Source organism: Perissodus microlepis, chromosome 8, assembly GCF_051167445.1.
Source record: "Perissodus microlepis isolate ML-2025 ecotype Zambia chromosome 8, ASM5116744v1, whole genome shotgun sequence".
In the NCBI taxonomy this organism is placed as follows: Eukaryota; Metazoa; Chordata; class Actinopteri; order Cichliformes; family Cichlidae; genus Perissodus; species Perissodus microlepis.
Genome location: NC_140468.1, coordinates 20,037,090 through 20,054,732, shown reverse-complemented (window position 1 = coordinate 20,054,732; position 17,643 = coordinate 20,037,090). Strand labels below are relative to the sequence as shown.

The following is a 17,643-nucleotide window of genomic DNA, read 5'->3' as shown; positions in this document are numbered from 1 at the left end:
TAGTAGAACAATCACAATTTTGATTCAAATTAGCATACTTTTGCTCAATGACAGTTAAAAGATGAGATCAGTCTCGTACAGCAATGGACTTGTGTTTTACTATAATATACCTGCCACGATAATTTACAAGAACAGTGCTGTTGTTGACAATCTATACGTTTCCTTTGTTCATCAGCATAAATGTGTGTTTTGAATCCATCTTATCGTCGTTCTATAATCTACTATCTCTGGAAAATGACAATGAGAAACATATTTCTCTTGCATTTTTTTATGTTGAAAATAAATCTACTTTTCTTTCCCAAAAAAAAAAGAAAATAGAGGGAAAAACACAGGATAAAAAAAATCTTGTGAAAAGTGAGTGTCAATTTCATTTAATGTCATTTTGGTAAAACACAGGCTATGTGAATAACAAGTGCACAACGTTATGCTTCAAATATAAATATACATATGTAATATAAATAGCTTGAAAGAATTAAGAATTTCACACATGAACTTTTGACAATTTTGTGCGTTAGGTTGGGAGGTTTAGCAAACATTTACATTCTCACATGTACTGCTTTTAGGTAAATCCCAGAGGAGTTCATATTGAATTGCCTGTTTGTTTTCCTGTGTGTATTTGTCGCCATAATGTCAAGTAGAACAGCGCACACTCTTCACAGTGCTGTAGCAGTTTTAATTACATGAAAACATCTGAGGGGAAAGGGCCTGTGACATTTTCCTTGTGCAATTTAGTACTTAGACAAATATACAACAATATTGGTTGCGATTTATTTTGTGAATGGGTTCAGCGGAACTTTTGTACTAATGACTAATAAATTTGACACGCCTGACACAGAGGCGAAGAAGCAGAAAGGGCCTTGCTATTGATTAATAAGCTCACCGCATTAGCATCAAACAAATAACACCCGCAGGGAGGCTCCTACGTCACACCTGTGGTCTGCTGTTGTGCGTTTATAAGTGAGCAAGAGACACAGAATGACAGAAGGCCAAAAGGATAAAGAGTGAAAAGAGCAAGAGAGTGAGGAGGTATAGGTGTGTGCATTTGCGAAAGCTCTTCCGATGCTGGAGAAAATTACAGTGATCGGTCAAAGCACACTTATCGGGGGTGACGCTTGATGAATATCCTGGAGACAGGGCCGCCCTTATCAAGAGCCAGCTTTAATTGAAAGCAGGGACATTTGGACTTCGCCTCTGAGCTGGTGAGGAGTGGGCATGCAGGCAACTGAAAGCCTTGCTCCTCTCCTCCACCATAAAACAAATCACCCTGCAGCAGATGCTGGGGTAATTATTCACACACACAGCTGTCGTAAATATTAGCTGTTGCAGCCAGAGCTATGGAGCGAGGGATGAAGAGATGGGGGTGAAAGTAAAAGTAGGGTGGGCAGTAATAGTAGAAAGAAGACCAAGTAAAGAAGAGAGGTTGGGGAGGCATGAGACAAAAGAAAGAGGAATGAGTAAACAGAGGAGGCAAAAGAATGAAACAAGAAGGAGGGGATATAGTGAAGCTGGTGTTGGCATCCAGACAATTTAATTAGATGTCACCTTCGGACAGAGCTGCTCAATGGATTGGTTCCAAGTCTCCTTGAAAGAGCAAAGTAGGAGTATTTGTTATATGTCAAGTACTATCACACGCCCGCCACCCATCTATACTTTGTTTTAGGAAAACATGAGGCCAATAAATTCATGGACTAAACAGCTTAACTGCATTTCCACAGCTTTATGGCCGCCACTCTTATTCTTCCAGGGTGTGTGAGGTTACAGAGAGGTCAGACAGCACCAATATCAAGTTTCTCTACCTCACACTAACATGAGGCCTGGGTTTAATATCCAGGACTGCACTAGTAACAGGAGTAAAATAAAAAAAAAAAAAAAAAAAGAAAAGTTTAGTGGAGTCTGTCTGGTTCACTGGGTTCATGCCTACAGGCTCCACTGTGTCTGTGACTTTGTTAGTGACAACTTGCGGTTACTGTTTCTATTTCCTGTGAAACTGTTATTGGTACCTTTTGAGGACAGTGAGAGAAGAAATCTATGTGAATGTGTGTAGAAAGAAATACACACACATATATATAAATACGTATATATTGGAACTGTGCACCCCTCACCTGCACCAGAGCCTCCTTCATAGCAGCCCAGTTGGAAACCCTCCAAGCACACTCGAGCACCAGATAAGGGTTTGAATGGCCTTTAGACTGGCCGTATTCAGTCAGCGGTTCCCACTGGTTCAGTTCCTTAGAACAGCTAAAGACAAAGGAGATGAGAAGTTTAGCAAAGATTACATTTTCTATACTTGACAATAACATTTCTTCAGGTTTTTTTATTTGCTCAATCTACATTGCTATGCCATTTTTAGGCCATGTTTTTAGCATCAACAGGCTGCTTTGCAACTCACATCCTCGACAGCTCCGCTTTTCCTTCCTGTCTCTCACTTAATCAACATGTCTGCTTTGTTTTCTACAAGTCTTTTTAAAAGTCACAATGTATCATTTAAAACCCTAAACATACTTTCCAAGCGTTACACATTTCTGTGTCCTTTTCATTTTAGGAATGATCTTCATTGTAAAATGCAGCAAACACCAAGTAAATTCACAGCACTTTTTTTTTTTTTTTTTTTAAACAGGCACACATAAAAACACAAGAGACAGCTGGATTTGCAGGGAAGCATGAGGGTCATTTCTTGTCATGACTATCTTGTATGGACTTAAGAAACATAAATCTTACCGTATCCAGTGGTCCTCCCACAGCTGGTACTCTGGGAATACTGCTGGGGAAACATTGCTCCTCTCGTGCTCTTTTCTAGCCTTCTCCATTGCCTTCTCGTAGCTTTCCTGAGCCTGAATGGATATGTTTTGGGTTAACAAAATAGACATTACAGTATAACAGCACCACAAATTACTACCTCAGTGAGTCTACTTTAAGCTTCCTCTCACCTGTTCAAAGAAGCCATGCTGCTCATAGGCAATGGCTGTTGCCGTCTCAGGAAACTTGCACCTCTTTTGCCACAGGCCTGCCCACATGTCCTCCTCTTGGAGTAGAGAGTAGAGCTCTGCCAGAGAGTCCAAAATCTCCTATACGGAAGAAGAACACAATGTGGATAGAAGCAGAACAAATTGGATCATCTGCAGTGATCAAACTGTAAATTTAATGAGAGCAGATTTGCTAATGAGTCTAGTTCAGACAGGATAAGAGGGAGATTTTCCAGCTTCAAAGACGAGGCTGCAGTGACGTGACAAATATATGTTTAAACCCTCCACTGTGGAAAAGAACCACTAATGAAAGGAACAGCAGCAATAAGCATGAAAGAGCCAAGTTCATTTTATTTTGTTTAACGCCTGACTCATATCAGTCCACCAACTATGAGAGAGATATCTGCATATCTGTGACCCTACATAATTATAGACCATAATGCAAAAAAGATGCTTGGGTTAGAAATATACTTTATAGCACAATTTATCCAGCAGAGCAGATATCTTTAGCACATGTAGTAGAGCCTGCACAGCTGAGAAAATGGCAATGACTTCAGGGTTACGTTGATCGTGTTTCGCAATATCGGAGTTTATTTACTCAATAGAATTCCTGATTTTATTGGACTTTTCTTTGTCTTACAGAGTCCTGATTGTTTAAAAAGCCTTAAAAAGTCAACACACAATCTAAATGAAAACCCATTACCTGCTGAGGTGGCGTGATGCTCTCCTGTTCATAGAACTCTGTGCTCTGCTTGGGTTTACTGTGCAGACTAAGACCTTTTTCAAAGGCCTGCTGCTCCAGCATGAGAGTGGAACGTAGCCAGAGGTTGTGAGTCTTGCCCAAGTACTTCAGGACACAGGGACGGATGGGGATAGGAGGTACACACTGGGACATGGCTTCCACAAAGCAGTTTAGGGCACTCGGCTGGCAGTCCCTCTGGGCCTGGTGGCTGCCACTACAAAGGAAAGGACTCATCTCCCCGGACAAAGCCTGGAGAGGAGAAAAGGCGAGATCATCAACTACCCAGTATTACTTTAGCAGCAGTGCTCGATACAACATATTGACAAAAGCATTGAATTGCATGTACGGGATGCAACATGATGCCATTTTCCAGTAAGAGAGTGCTGTTCAAAAACAGGAAAAAAGAGGTAGAGGATAACACATAAGAGGAATGGCAAGGGACAAATGACACAACTGTATGCTGCTTTTCTGTATCACACCACATCATGATCAACAAGTTAGTCAAGACCAATCAGTGAACCATGTTGCACTTTTACATACATATCTACGATATTTTCTGCAATACTGCAAAAACATGGTCACTGCATTAGTAATTAAACCACTTTGTCCAGCTCTTTTTATAAGCTGTCCTTTTTTAAAGTAATGCAACTTTGAAGGATGTATATATTTATTCAATACAATGTGAAAATCAGTGAAAAATGCATAATATGCTAGCTTGAGTTGCATGCTGCCACTCTTTGCAATCAGAGACTCACACATTTGGACAGAATAGACCTTGAGTATGATCATGGGGTTAGTGCTCTGAAAATCATGACTGACACACTCTGATGTATTGGTAATGAATGCAATTTTCGCTGCCCAATGACAGCATAGAGTAATTTATGCCTTAATGGTCACTTTAATTAGACTGGTGGTGAACGCCAACGTGTCATCAAAATCCTTCCGATGGAAAATATACTTTTCTGTCATTCCCTTGTAAGAGTCAACCCAGGGATAGAAAGGCTCAATTGCAGTAATCTTTCCATTTTTACCATAAGTTGGCATAATCGCTACATAAAATGCAGAGACAGGCATCAAAATAAATAACTTAAGTATTTGTGGCTTGAGGTCTGGCATAGGAATAAATTATTCAGAATCTGACTAGTGACTGCATCTCGTTTAAAAGTTGAATCACTTTTAATTATTTTGAGACAGAAATAAGACGCTGCCTGTTTGCACAAGTTATTGAAACAGTACAGAAAGGCACGTGTTTGTATACGATGACCACAAAAAGAAAATGTACACGTTAACTAGAAATAACATCTGTTGGTTTTAAGTCTCTACCTGCTAATCGAGCTGCAGTTTACATCTACTGACATTTAATAATAATGTGAACACTTTAAAGGAATTTCATAGCGGACACAACAAGCTTAAGGGAGCATTTAAATAATATTTCTTTATGTCTTTGGATGAACATATTGCTATTGCTGAAGCTAAAAAGAAATCATCATGTAAATCACAATGCAGCATGCATGTCTTTCTCTTGACTATTCACAGGATATTGGATGGTTTGGTCATGCATGTCACACACTGTTTTTGTCCAATCTTGCTCTGGGAGCAAAAAATAAAAGAAGAAGGAGGAGGAGGAGGAGGAGGAGGAGGAGGAGGAGGAGGAGGAGGAGGAGGAGGAGGAGGAGGAGGAGGAGGAGGAGGAGAAGAAGAAGAAGAAGAAGAAGAAGAAGAAGAAGAAGAAGAAGAAGAAGAAGAAGAAGAAGAAGAAGAAGAAGAAGAAGAAGAGAAGAAGAAGAAGAAGAAGAAGAAGAAGAAGAAGAAGAAGAAGAAGAAGAAGAAGAAGAAGAAGAAGAAGAAGAAGAAGAAGAAGAAGAAGAAGAAGAAGAAGAAGAAGAAGAAGAAGAAGAAGAAGAAGAAGAAGAAGAAGAAGAAGAAGAAGAAGAAGAAGAAGAAGAAGAAGAAGAAGAAGAAGAAGAAGAAGAAGAAGAAGAAGAAGAAGAAGAAGAAGAAGAAGAAGAAGAAGAAGAAGAAGAAGAAGAAGAAGAAGAAGAAGAAGAAGAAGAAGAAGAAGAAGAAGAAGAAGAAGAAGAAGGAGGAGGAGGAGGAGGAGGAGGAGAGGAGGAGGAGGAGGAGGAGGAGGAGGAGGAGGAGGAGGAGGAGGAGGAGGAGGAGGAGGAGGAGGAGGAGGAGGAGGCTAATAAATTATACTTACATGCTGCTGTCTGTCAGACAGGATCTTCCAGAGGCGAGGGAAAAGCTGGACCCAGGTCCTTTCAGCCAGCGGTGTGGAGATGTGACAGAGCTGAACCAAGGCGTTTAAAAGTGCCCCCGTCTAACACAGAAAAGAGAGACAAATGAAAGCTTCTGGCTGCTGATTCTGCAAGGCACTGACTCTTAATTCATGCCTTTAGGGCTCAAGAATATTGCTGACATTTTCATCCTTCTTGGGGGTTAATGAATAATACCACTGGAACATGAAAATGTTTTGAAACTATAATTAATTTAATACATAAAACATTGTTTTTGAACTGCAAGTAGTCAACCTTGGATGATCTCTTTAATTTTGCCTACACTCTATCAAAGTTCAATTCATTTCATCAGCCGGTCAAAACTGAAGGAGTGCCTTACCTTGACTTCCCGTAATGAATCAAGAAACTTGTCATGGCGGTTGGTGAGCATGTGCAGTTGGTTGCCTGTGTCTCTCTCTGCTTGCTCCTTAGTCTTGGGAATGGCTGTCTGGTCACCTGGTGCTAATTCTATGTCAATTTCTACATCCTACCAGGGGGTAAATGAGGAGAGGAAAAACATGTATTGTTGTTCAAGCTTTGACATTTAGTCTTCGTGTTGGGCTGTTTTTGAAAGAACATTTTATCAACAGCTTCTTGATAATGGACGAATGACGACAACAGAGACAATTTTTAAGACGAGCAAAGAGGCACAGCATTACTCTTTTCTTAGACCCACAGTATGTAAAAACTCCTAATGGGGTAATGTGGCAATTTATGTGGGACACGTTGCGAGGCGTTGTGCGCCTGTCTGTGTATCTCACCTCCTCTTTGGTCTCGGTGTTTTCCCTTTCGCGAGGCTCCTGCTTGATGTGCGTTGCCATGGCAAAGGCGGCACGGTCGTGGCTGTCAGCCAGGTTGATGACGTTTGTGATAGATGGCAGCATGGATCCCTGGCAGCTGGTGCCAATGATGGTGTTTCTTTCGCAAACTGCCAGTAACAACTATCAAACACACAAACAGGTGCAAAATACATAAAGGAAGATTGGTGACGGTTGGTGGCAGATAACCAGCACGTAGATACCCGCAGAATAAAAACCTTACGAAGCCTGCAGAAAGACCCGAGACCCACCGCATACCTCTATGCACTGTTTGATCCAGAAATGGCTGCCCATGGCCTCCCAGTTCTGAGAGCAGCAGATGTACAGTAGCCTCTCATAGACGCGCCGCTTCATAGAGGCATCAAACACCTCAAAAAACTTGGCTCTGATCATTGGCTGACTGCAGCGAAGCCCTGAAAGGAAGGCTGGTTCCAACTTTGATGTGATGTCGCTTCCTGAAAGGCTCTCATCCCTAAAGGGGCAAAAGTTTTGTGAGAAAGAATCTGAGATGCCTATTACCAAAAATGTTCTTAAAAATGGGATGTGTGGGGGTGGGGCGATTAGCGCCCGAGTTAGAAAATGTCACCATTAACTTGTAATACAGAGAACTGCACACACAGATAAAACTCGGTGCCCCGTGCAGCTGAGAGCTGTTGGCAAAACATGTATATGCCACTGAAACAATGCAGGAATTTGCAACTTGGAAAATACTCTTGTTTTTACAACTTTTTGAACTATTTCTTACATTTGGTGTGGTTAAAACTGAATATTGGGCAAAAGTCTGCATCTTCGACAATAAGACTGATGTAACATTACCTACCTAACTATTGAAACAACAAATGCAATCGTTTCCACGTCATTCTACAGCACTGAATGTGCTCCGAAGCGATGATTCATAAAACAGAAGCAGCGAGAGAGTAGGTGGGATGAAAAGAATAACACGGTGCCACAGCTGCATGTTGCTCGTATTTACACCGTCCTCATAATCACACTTTGCGCTGGCACAGCTGCTTTATCCTTCCATTATCATTACTTGCTGTCCATCATGGCTTTACTGCTCATTTTAAATCTTTTGGCATCAGGATGCGGATATACTGGGCTGATTAAATGTGTATGTGTAGAAGATGGAAAGGTGATGAGGGCCACAGTTTGATGAATAGCCGGCAGAGGTGGTCTCTCACCTTTGACCACCACCTGCTGGGTGTCCTGTCATCAGCTAGCTGAATACTGATAGTACTGTAATCCTATTATCAATCTTCATCAGTCAATCTTTTCGTGGCCATCTTAAATTTTCCAGCTTTTAATTGTTTTTGTTGTTTTTTTACAGCTACAATGATTCTAAATTAGTTCATCCAGTTCCTGAGTTTAACAATCTTATTATAATTATTACCATCGTTAATAATTAACTTTTAGTCATAAAAAAGGAAAGGTACACTTCTGGTACTTCAAGCTTTTCCTCTTCATCTTTATTTTCCTTTTTTCCCCCTGACCTAACCTTCCGTGTCTTTTCCCCGCCTCAACCGCCCCCGACCTTCACTTCTCACGTTAAGATGGATGCAAGGGCGGTGTGGCGTCAGTGGCGTGGCCATTTAGCCATGTGATGAATGACGGTAATTACCTGTAGACGTAATTAACGAGGTCCAGGAACTGGGCGTTTAACTCAAGTTCATCAGGGAAACGCTTCTCTATGTAGGTCATCATCTTCACCAGCAAGATGGATTTCTCACGCAGGTTTGGCATCTGAAAGGGAAAGAAGAATCGGGTAGAAAGTAAGATAAAGGAAAAAAAATATTATGAACAATAAACAGACAAATAGAAAGGTGTGAGAAAAGAAAAATAATCTATTCTCTATTCAGTTGTTTTTCGCAGCTGCACCTGTCTAGCTCAGCTGTGTGCCCCTTGCTCTTCTTCAGCTTAAAAGAAAATGAAGACCAGAGACTCCTCTGTAGGTATTATGCTAATGCTAACCTTACTAGATTTAGAAAATGTGCTTCGCTTGTTGTTTGTCCAAAGGTTTCACACCTTTCACAACTTTGCTGATTCAGTTCTTAATTTACACCTGTTTTCATAAGAGGAATTATGCCAGGATCTCTTGAATACCACATTTGTTTTTGTTTTTTTCCTCACTTAATACTGTTTTACTGTCTCACACCTGAACAGTCCTCCTCCTTACCTGGTTGGCAGCCATTGGAGAATTGTTTTTCACCCACTCTTCCACGATCTTGACAACAGCACGGAGGATTTTGGGGTCAGGAGACTTCTCAATTAGGGAAGTGAGGATGACCTGGATAAAGTTCTTCCTCATCTCCATGCTCATGACGGACAATCGTGTCTTCACCAGGTCAAGACTGAGCATTATCAGCTCGCTGGTCACTATCAGAACAAACACATGAAAATATTCAAAGGCAGGGCCGAGACAAACTACAGAACAGATGCATTTATCTGTGCATTTATCCATCTTCCTTCTATTGCACATTTTCTGGCCTTCAATAAATTGAAATGACTTATCTATTTTTAAATGGTGGCAGCAGTCAGAACTTCACATTTTCAATACAATCAGGATGGAACTACTACAGTTAAGCTTATTAGATTACTGAAACGTGAATAATCTTTAGAGGAAAAAGCCTAATGGTCAGAAGGCCTTTGGTCTTAGTGACTAACTGTTCACGGTGGACAGTTAATGTCTGTGTTTCCCGATACAGTCATTAGGGACCCATTTAAAGCACTGATAGTATCTTACAGTCATTACCTCCTGTCTGAAGAGTAGCAACAGGAATTATGCACTGCCAGACTTTCTGAAGTTCAGAAAAGTAAATGAACAGGAAACCTAAACAAGTGTTTTTCCCTTTCACCCCCTCACGGATTAATATAAAGGGCAAGTTGTCAAGAGGTTCTGTGTCAAACTGTGACTACCCTTTCAAACCCCACAGCAAAAGAGCACAAGGTGACCATCTGTTGATACAAAAAGAGCAGAAGACAATACAGACTGGGAACTAGAGCTGAGAAACATTCCCCGAGAAAGCATACTATCTGCACAAAGGATCTCTCCTGACCACAAGAGCTATTGAGAACACAGCTGGGGCTATTGATATACAAGTTTTGATACTGTCTTTCTACGGAAAGAGGCACTGGTGGGACACCTGGGATATATGAGCTTTAACAATCTGAGAAAGGCTGTGATGTGAGTCTACATTCATGTCTGTGTTGTGTCCACCTCACACACAGTCAGCTCCTTGTTGGACGTGGGCTGGGGGAAAGTACGAGCAAAAACTTCCCCAATAATGTCAGCCAGGTGTAACTGCAGCCAAGTAGAATAAGTTCAGCTGAAATAGTAGTGGTTATCTGGTGCCAAGTTTGGAGAATAATGGTGACTAATATGTTGTGAACTCAAAATCTGAGTTAAATATTAAGCAACACATAAGAGACTGTGGGCAAGGAATAAAAAGGGATAGAAAGAAAACCTTGCGAATTTGTGAAACTGCATGAATTTGCACAAGAGAGCATGTAACTGTTGCTCATATAAAATCTACTGAATATACATGGCATACTGCACATCTTTCCTATGTGATTACTTTTTAAATTGCATTTGCCACTGGCTTCCTCACATCTTTCCACTGTATTTATGTACCTGTGCTGGTTTCAGTCACCCCTGGGTTAGCCTGCTGGGGGCTCAGGTGTTCCCGCACCATCTTCTGTAGTGAGCGCATGAACACTGAGATGAGACGGTCAATGTAGCTGGCATTGTAACTGCAGGCTGACTTCAGGATCATCAGTGTCCCTGTAAGACAAATGAAGGCAGAGGGATAAGAAGTATGGGAAATGGAACAGTTTGACAAGAAGCTTCACTTCTCTGGGGAGAGGTAACAGACACAGACACCTGCAGTCAGCTTGTGTTCATTCACGCAGCTTGATATATATATTTCCCCCCCTCAAGAGTGTAACAGAGGCAGAAATAAGAATGAGTAATGTTCTTCTTTGTTGCCGTTCCCTGGAGAGGAGACAAATGTTAAAATGTCACCCCCTGGCCAGACGGATGCATCACATCGCTGTGACTTTACTGCAACAGCAGGATACAGAATGCTTTTTTTTATTTTATTGACCACCACTGTAATTTTAGGAAACTGCATAAAGCAGCATTACCTTTGGACTGCTCTCAAATAGCCATTTATCACCTTGAATGGCCTATATTTTGAAACCTACTACATATTTCATCTAAAAGAAAAAAAAATGAAAGTCTCTTTGAAATAAGCTTTAATGAAAGCTTTTTCTATAAATACTCTGACATCTGGGTGGATAACAGTAATGTTTGTACAGGAAGAGTGGCGGAAAGCAGCAATCCTTCCCAAGACAATCTTTCCCAAACCGCTGGACTGTGGCCCCCATTTAAATAGACCAGATGTTAGCCCGAGCAGCAGAGCCCATCGGCTTGCATTTTAACGGCCCACTCAATGGCTTAACTGGTAAAAGTAACCAAGGGGCCGCTTGGTGCTGTAGTGAGAGTAGGAGATTGACTTTTTTTCCCTTCTAAGTATATATACCAACAGAAGAGTAACCAAGGGCAAGAAAGGAGGAAAAAAAACTAAACGTGAGAGCTGGTCTTACCAAAGAGCTGCGTGGGGTTAGTGTTGGTTGTTGCTTTTTCATAGTTGGTAAGTCCCTCGTAGATGACCTTGCCCACAGCAGCATATAGACACTCAAGTTCCTCATACTTAGATGCCACATTTGATGTGCCTAGAAAAACAAAGCAATGTTTGTTTCAAACAAAGAACAGCTGAAAATCGAAATCACTGCCGTGCAAAGTGACGCAGTTATATTGCTGCAAGGAATCAGCATCATAATGTATTGATCACACTATGTTTCAATTCAATTCAATTTCAATTCAATTCAATTTTATTTATATAGCGCCAAATCACAACAAAAGTCGCCTCAAGGCGCTTCAAAGATACAGAGAAAAACCCAACAATCATATGACCCCCTATGAGCAAGCACTTTGGCGACAGTGGGAAGGAAAAACTCCCTTTTAACAGGAAGAAACCTCCGGCAGAACCAGGCTCAGGGAGGGGCGGCCATCTGCTGCGACCGGTTGGGGTGAGAGAAGGAAGACAGGATAAAAGACATGCTGTGGAAGAGAGACAGAGGTTAATAACAGATATGATTCAATGCAGAGAGGTCTATTAATACATAGTGAGTGAGAAAGGTGACTGGAAAGGAAAAACTCAATGCATCATGGGAATCCCCCGGCAGCCTACGTCTATTGCAGCATAACTAAGGGAGGATTCAGGGTCACCTGGTCCAGCCCTAACTATATGCTTTAGCAAAAAGGAAAGTTTTAAGCCTAATCTTAAAAGTAGAGATAGTGTCTGTCTCCCGAATCCAAAATGGAAGCTGGTTCCACAGAAGAGGGGCCTGAAAACTGAAGGCTCTGCCTCCCATTCTACTTTTAAATACTCTAGGAACAACAAGTAGGCCTGCAGAGCGAGAGCGAAGTGCTCTAATAGGGTGATATGGTACTACAAGGTCATTAAGATAAGATGGGGCCTGATTATTTAAGACCTTGTATGTGAGGAGCAGGATTTTGAATTCAATTCTGGACTTAACAGGAAGCCAATGAAGGGAAGCCAAAACAGGAGAAATATGCTCTCTCTTTCTAGTCCCTGTCAGTACTCTTGCTGCAGCATTTTGGATTAGCTGAAGGCTTTTCAGTGAGTTTTTTGGACATCCTGATAATAATGAATTACAGTAGTCCAGCCTGGAAGTAATAAATGCATGAACTAGTTTTTCAGCGTCACTCTGAGACAGGATATTTCTAATTTTAGAGATGTTGCGCAAATGGAAGAAAGCAGTCTTACATATTTGTTTAATATGTGCGTTGAAGGACATGTCCTGGTCAAAAATGACTCCAAGGTTCCTCACAGCGTTACTGGAGGCCAAGGTAATGCCATCCAGAGTATGAATCTGGTTAGATACCATATTTCTAAGATTTTCAGGGCCGAGTACAATAACCTCAGTTTTATCTGAATTAAGAAGCAGAAAGTTAGCGGCCATCCAGGTCTTTATGTCTTTAAGACATTCCTGCAGTTTAACTAATTGGTGTGTGTTATCTGGCTTCATGGACAGATAGAGCTGGGTGTCATCGGCATAGCAGTGAAAATGTATGCTATGTCTTCTAATGATGCTGCCTAAGGGAAGCATGTATAATGTAAACAGAATTGGTCCTAGCACTGAACCCTGTGGAACTCCATAATTAACCTCAGTGTGTGAAGAGGACTCTCCATTTACATGCACAAATTGGAGTCTATTAGATAGATATGATACAAACCACTGCAGTGCAGTACCTGTAATACCTACAGCATGTTCTAATCGCTCTAATAGGATATTATGGTCAACAGTATCGAACGCTGCACTGAGGTCTAGCAGGACAAGCACAGAGATGAGTCCACTGTCAGAGGCCATAAGAAGATCATTTGTAACCTTCACTAAAGCTGTTTCTGTGCTGTGATGAGCTCTGAAACCTGACTGAAACTCTTCAAATAAACCATTCCTCTGCAGATGATCTGTTAGCTGTTTGACAACTACTCTTTCAAGGATTTTTGATATGAAAGGAAGGTTGGAGATTGGCCTATAATTAGCTAAGACTGCTGGGTCTAGAGATGGCTTTTTGAGTAAAGGTTTAACTACAGCCAGCTTGAAGGCCTGTGGTACATAGCCGATTATTAGAGATAGGTTGATCATATTTAAGATCGAAGAATTAATTAATGGCAGGACTTCTTTGAGCAGTTTTGTAGGAATGGGGTCTAAAAGACACGTTGATGGTTTGGAGGAAGTAATTATTGAAGTTAACTCAGAAAGATCAATTGGAGAAAAAGAGTCTAACTTAACATCAATGGTACTAAGAGTAGCTGTAGATAATATTACATCTGTGGGATGATTACTGGTAATTTTTTCTCTAATGATAAAAATTTTATTTGTGAAGAAGTTCATGAAGTCATTACTAGTTAACGTTAAAGGGATGGTTGGCTCAACAGAGCTCTGACTGTTTGTCAGCCTGGCTACAGTGCTGAAGAGAAACCTGGGGTTGTTCTTATTTTCTTCAATCAGTGATGAATAGTAAGATGTTCTGGCTTTGCGGAGGGCTTTCTTATAAAGCAGCAAACTATTTCTCCAGGCTAAATGATGATCCTCTAAATTTGTGACACGCCATTTCCTCTCCAGATTACGAGTCATCTGCTTTAGGGTACGTGTTTGAGAATTATACCACGGAGTCAGGTACTTCTGATTAGAGACCTTAGTTTTCACTGGAGCTACAGCATCCAGAGTCGTACGTAGTGAGGAGGTGAAATTATTAACAAGATAATCGACCTCTGTTGGGGTAGCGTTCAGATAGCTGCTCTGCTCTGTGTTGGTACAGGGCATTGAAGATGATAACAGTGGGTGGATTATATTCTTAAACTTAGTTACAGCGCTTTCAGAAAGACATCTACTTTGATAAAATCTACTCTCCACCACTGTGTAATCAATTATTGTAAATGTAAATGTTATCAGGAAATGATCAGACAGGAGAGGGTTTTCAGGAAACACTGTTAAATGTTCAGTTTCTATGCCATATGTTAAAACAAGATCTAGAGTGTGATTAAAGTGGTGGGTGGGTTCTTTTACATTTTGAGAGAAGCCAATTGAGTCTAATAACAGACTAAATGCCATGTTGAGGCTGTCATTTTTAGCATCTACATGGATGTTAAAATCACCCACAATAATTATTTTATTTGAGCTCAGAACTAGATTAGATATAAAGTCTGAGAAATCAGACAGAAACTCTGTGTAAGGCCCAGGTGGACGATAGATGATAACAAGTAAGACTGGTTTCTGAGTTTCACAGCTGGGGTGGACAATGTTAAGCATCAGGCTTTCAAATGAATTAAAAGTCTGTCTTTAGGCCTTTGTCGAGAGTGCTTTAAAACAATTCATACAATGACCTAAAACAGATGATGCTCTATTCATTTTGCATGGAAAGATGCGGGACAGTTATTCTCCCATAAGCATCTCTCCATATTTCAAAATGACACACAATCAATCACATTAAATTGCACATATATGTTAAAAACACAACCAATTACAACACTACAACAAAACATTAATTTAAACAATTACTTACAGAAATGGCACGTCTTATGAATAAAAATACAGGACTTGCAGCTTTTATAAGTCATAATTTTTTTTGTAATTATGCAAACAATTTTTGTTGGTTGTATCATAATTAGGTTTATAAAATCCCCAAATCCCATGCCAATGAGTCTCATCACTTAATCCTTTTGGGGAAGAAAGTTTGTAAATTATATCACCAGTATAATTCACTTCTATTTATAATTTTATCACAGTGTGGCATGACGATTTCTCAGAAAGGAATCAGATATATAGTGTTTTTTCCTGTGTGCAGCTGGTCTGGCTTCCAGTGAGAATTTAGAAATAAATCATTGCAGCTTACTAGGCTCAGTTGGGAAGATACTCATGAGACGAGAAAGAAGGGAGTGGACAGCACGCAGCACTTTGGTATTGCCGCAGGTCATGCACGCAGCGATGCCCCGCTGGAGCGGCTTGAAGTGAGCCAGGACGGCTGGGGGCTGCAGCACTGTCAACAGGAAGCAGAGAATCTCCAGTCCTGTGCAGATGTTGGAGATGTTCGCTTGGGCTGGCTGCTCCTGAGAGGTCAAAAAGGAGTAGACACTATAAGTGGAAGGTCAATGAAACACATTTTTTTGTATTGCTCTTAAAACAGATAGAAATCCATTTAGACTTTTCAATAAAAGCCTCATATCTAAAAGAAAATATTGATATGTATCTTTTTAGCCAAGCGCCCAATGCTAAAACAAAGCAATATAGACAATAGTGCAATTTCATCTGCAGACAGATGAAACAACTGAGTTTTTTTTATTCGACTCAACTCAGAAATCAATACTGCTCACAAACACACACAAAAACAAGGCATTGTGATGGCTGTTAAACCAAAGATCAATGGGCAGCATCGGTTCCTAATTTTGTCTAAATTGCAAACAAGGTTTACAATGGCAGGGCCAAGAGGGTAATCTGGGACAGATCCATGGCACTGATCTTGCCTAATGAACAAGGTGACTCTGGTGATAAGGCTCCTGCTAGATATTAGGGTAGTATTGATTTGACAGTGCATTAACAGAAAAGGAACTTGTCGCTGCAGGAACCATGCAGATGCAGGCATGCCTGTGAGACTGTACATGTTTTGTGTGTCTCTCAAGTTACACTCCAAATACAACCTCCTCATGCCACTCCCCCAGACTCTTAATCACTGCTGCGCCGAGACAATGAGATGATAAAAGATAATCCGATTTACAGCATTGTTCATTAGTCTGAGTAAGGCGGCTAGGCAGGTAGAGCGAGGTCCCAAGGGGGTGGGCCTGCGTACATCTGCATAAAACCTACAGAAGGCCTTGTTTGTTAGACAATCCCCAAAGGGATATGGAAGGGCCGACTGAGTTTGTGTGAATGTGTGTGTGTGTAGGGAGAGAAAAGGGTGCGGCCGATGAAGTGATCCCCAAAAGAGAACAAGGGCAGTACGTGACAACTGGCAACGCGTGGTGATAACCTTGTCTGAACAGTGACGCCAATCAGACCAGAGAGATGAGGAGGAAAGGAGACATGGATGAAAAGAAAGAAAGAGAATAAAGGCTGCGATAAGAGGCTGGATGGAAAAGAGATGAGAGGAGGAAGTGGTTAGACACAGAGGGAAAGGCGAGGACAGATGAACAGAGTCACAGTGGGGCGATACAGAAAGCAAGGATGAGGGCTTTAGGATGTAGAGGGGTTTTGGGGGGTTTGAATGAGAAGGCACAGGCCAACCCGGATAGAGTGCTGTTATCTCACCACTGTCATTATTTTGTCATTATGGTGGTTGGCGCCTCACTTCATGCATTACTGATAACAGACAAAGGACTCTGAGGTGTTAGAGCAAACACTAAGACGGAGCTTAAGCGGGGACAGGGAAAACTTCTCTGGGAAGCTATTAGTTATCCTCAGCTGTTTGCTGCTTATTGCTTGGAGCTTGAACAACAACACAAAGATTGAATATTTTGATTTTATTCAGACTAGTTTGACTGAAGTACTTTGAAAAATTCTTTTACTAGTAAGTCCAAACAACAAACTTACATGAATACTCTACACAGATATAGGTTTCTTTTTTAAACATACCCAAACAGTAATATTCACCATGGTTAAATAGTAGAAACTTTTAGACCAATTATTACTTAGACGGGTCTGAACACAGTCAATGACAACTGATTACTCAGAAAGGCAGTGAAGAATAACAGCAGTACTGACAGGTTTCACACCTAAATTATCACCTTGTATGGATCTGGCAATATGAACCATGCATGAAGTCTAATGTAACAATCATTCTCAAAGTACATGCCATCTTACCACTGTCATTAGCAGCTTGTCAAACCATTGTAGCTTCAGCTCAGCACGAGGCCACATGTCAGGCCTCAAGGCTGTCTTCATCAGGCTGACACAACGGCGAGACAACAATTCCCCTGGAGATCCAGCCACATTGGTGCTATCGTTCACCTAGAAAAGAAAGGAACATATTTGTCTAGGCACTTAATTCATGCAGCTGGAGTTCAAAAGAGGCACAACCAGGATGGATACCATCTTTCAATCAACATTCCCTCTGCAAACCTTTATAGTGATAAGCATCCACTTTAGAGAGGTATCCTTGAAAAACACACTGAATCCCTATCAGCGCTAGGTGTGATTTCCTTTGGCTGATCACAATCCCTCGGGCCAGTGAGGACATAATTTTTCTACTGGGATCAATT

The 17,643-nt window shown here is 41.1% G+C and overlaps 1 protein-coding gene across 3 annotated transcripts in view; it reads right to left on the bottom strand.

Moving 5' to 3' along the window:
- trrap (transformation/transcription domain-associated protein) overlaps positions 1 to 17,643 on the bottom strand; it is an 85,357-nt gene that overhangs the window by 29,457 nt on the left and 38,257 nt on the right. For all 3 annotated transcript variants that reach the window (XM_084938108.1, XM_084938111.1, XM_084938110.1), the window contains 14 exons: positions 17,246 to 17,392; positions 15,285 to 15,498; positions 11,405 to 11,533; positions 10,431 to 10,580; positions 8,976 to 9,175; positions 8,421 to 8,542; positions 7,061 to 7,274; positions 6,746 to 6,925; positions 6,325 to 6,471; positions 5,909 to 6,028; positions 3,667 to 3,954; positions 2,928 to 3,065; positions 2,719 to 2,831; positions 2,103 to 2,238 (listed from right to left, as the gene is read on the bottom strand). In XM_084938108.1, coding sequence (XP_084794234.1) covers positions 2,103 to 2,238; positions 2,719 to 2,831; positions 2,928 to 3,065; positions 3,667 to 3,954; positions 5,909 to 6,028; positions 6,325 to 6,471; positions 6,746 to 6,925; positions 7,061 to 7,274; positions 8,421 to 8,542; positions 8,976 to 9,175; positions 10,431 to 10,580; positions 11,405 to 11,533; positions 15,285 to 15,498; positions 17,246 to 17,392 — 2,298 coding nt within the window. The remainder of the gene's footprint in view (positions 1 to 2,102; positions 2,239 to 2,718; positions 2,832 to 2,927; positions 3,066 to 3,666; positions 3,955 to 5,908; positions 6,029 to 6,324; positions 6,472 to 6,745; positions 6,926 to 7,060; positions 7,275 to 8,420; positions 8,543 to 8,975; positions 9,176 to 10,430; positions 10,581 to 11,404; positions 11,534 to 15,284; positions 15,499 to 17,245; positions 17,393 to 17,643) is intronic.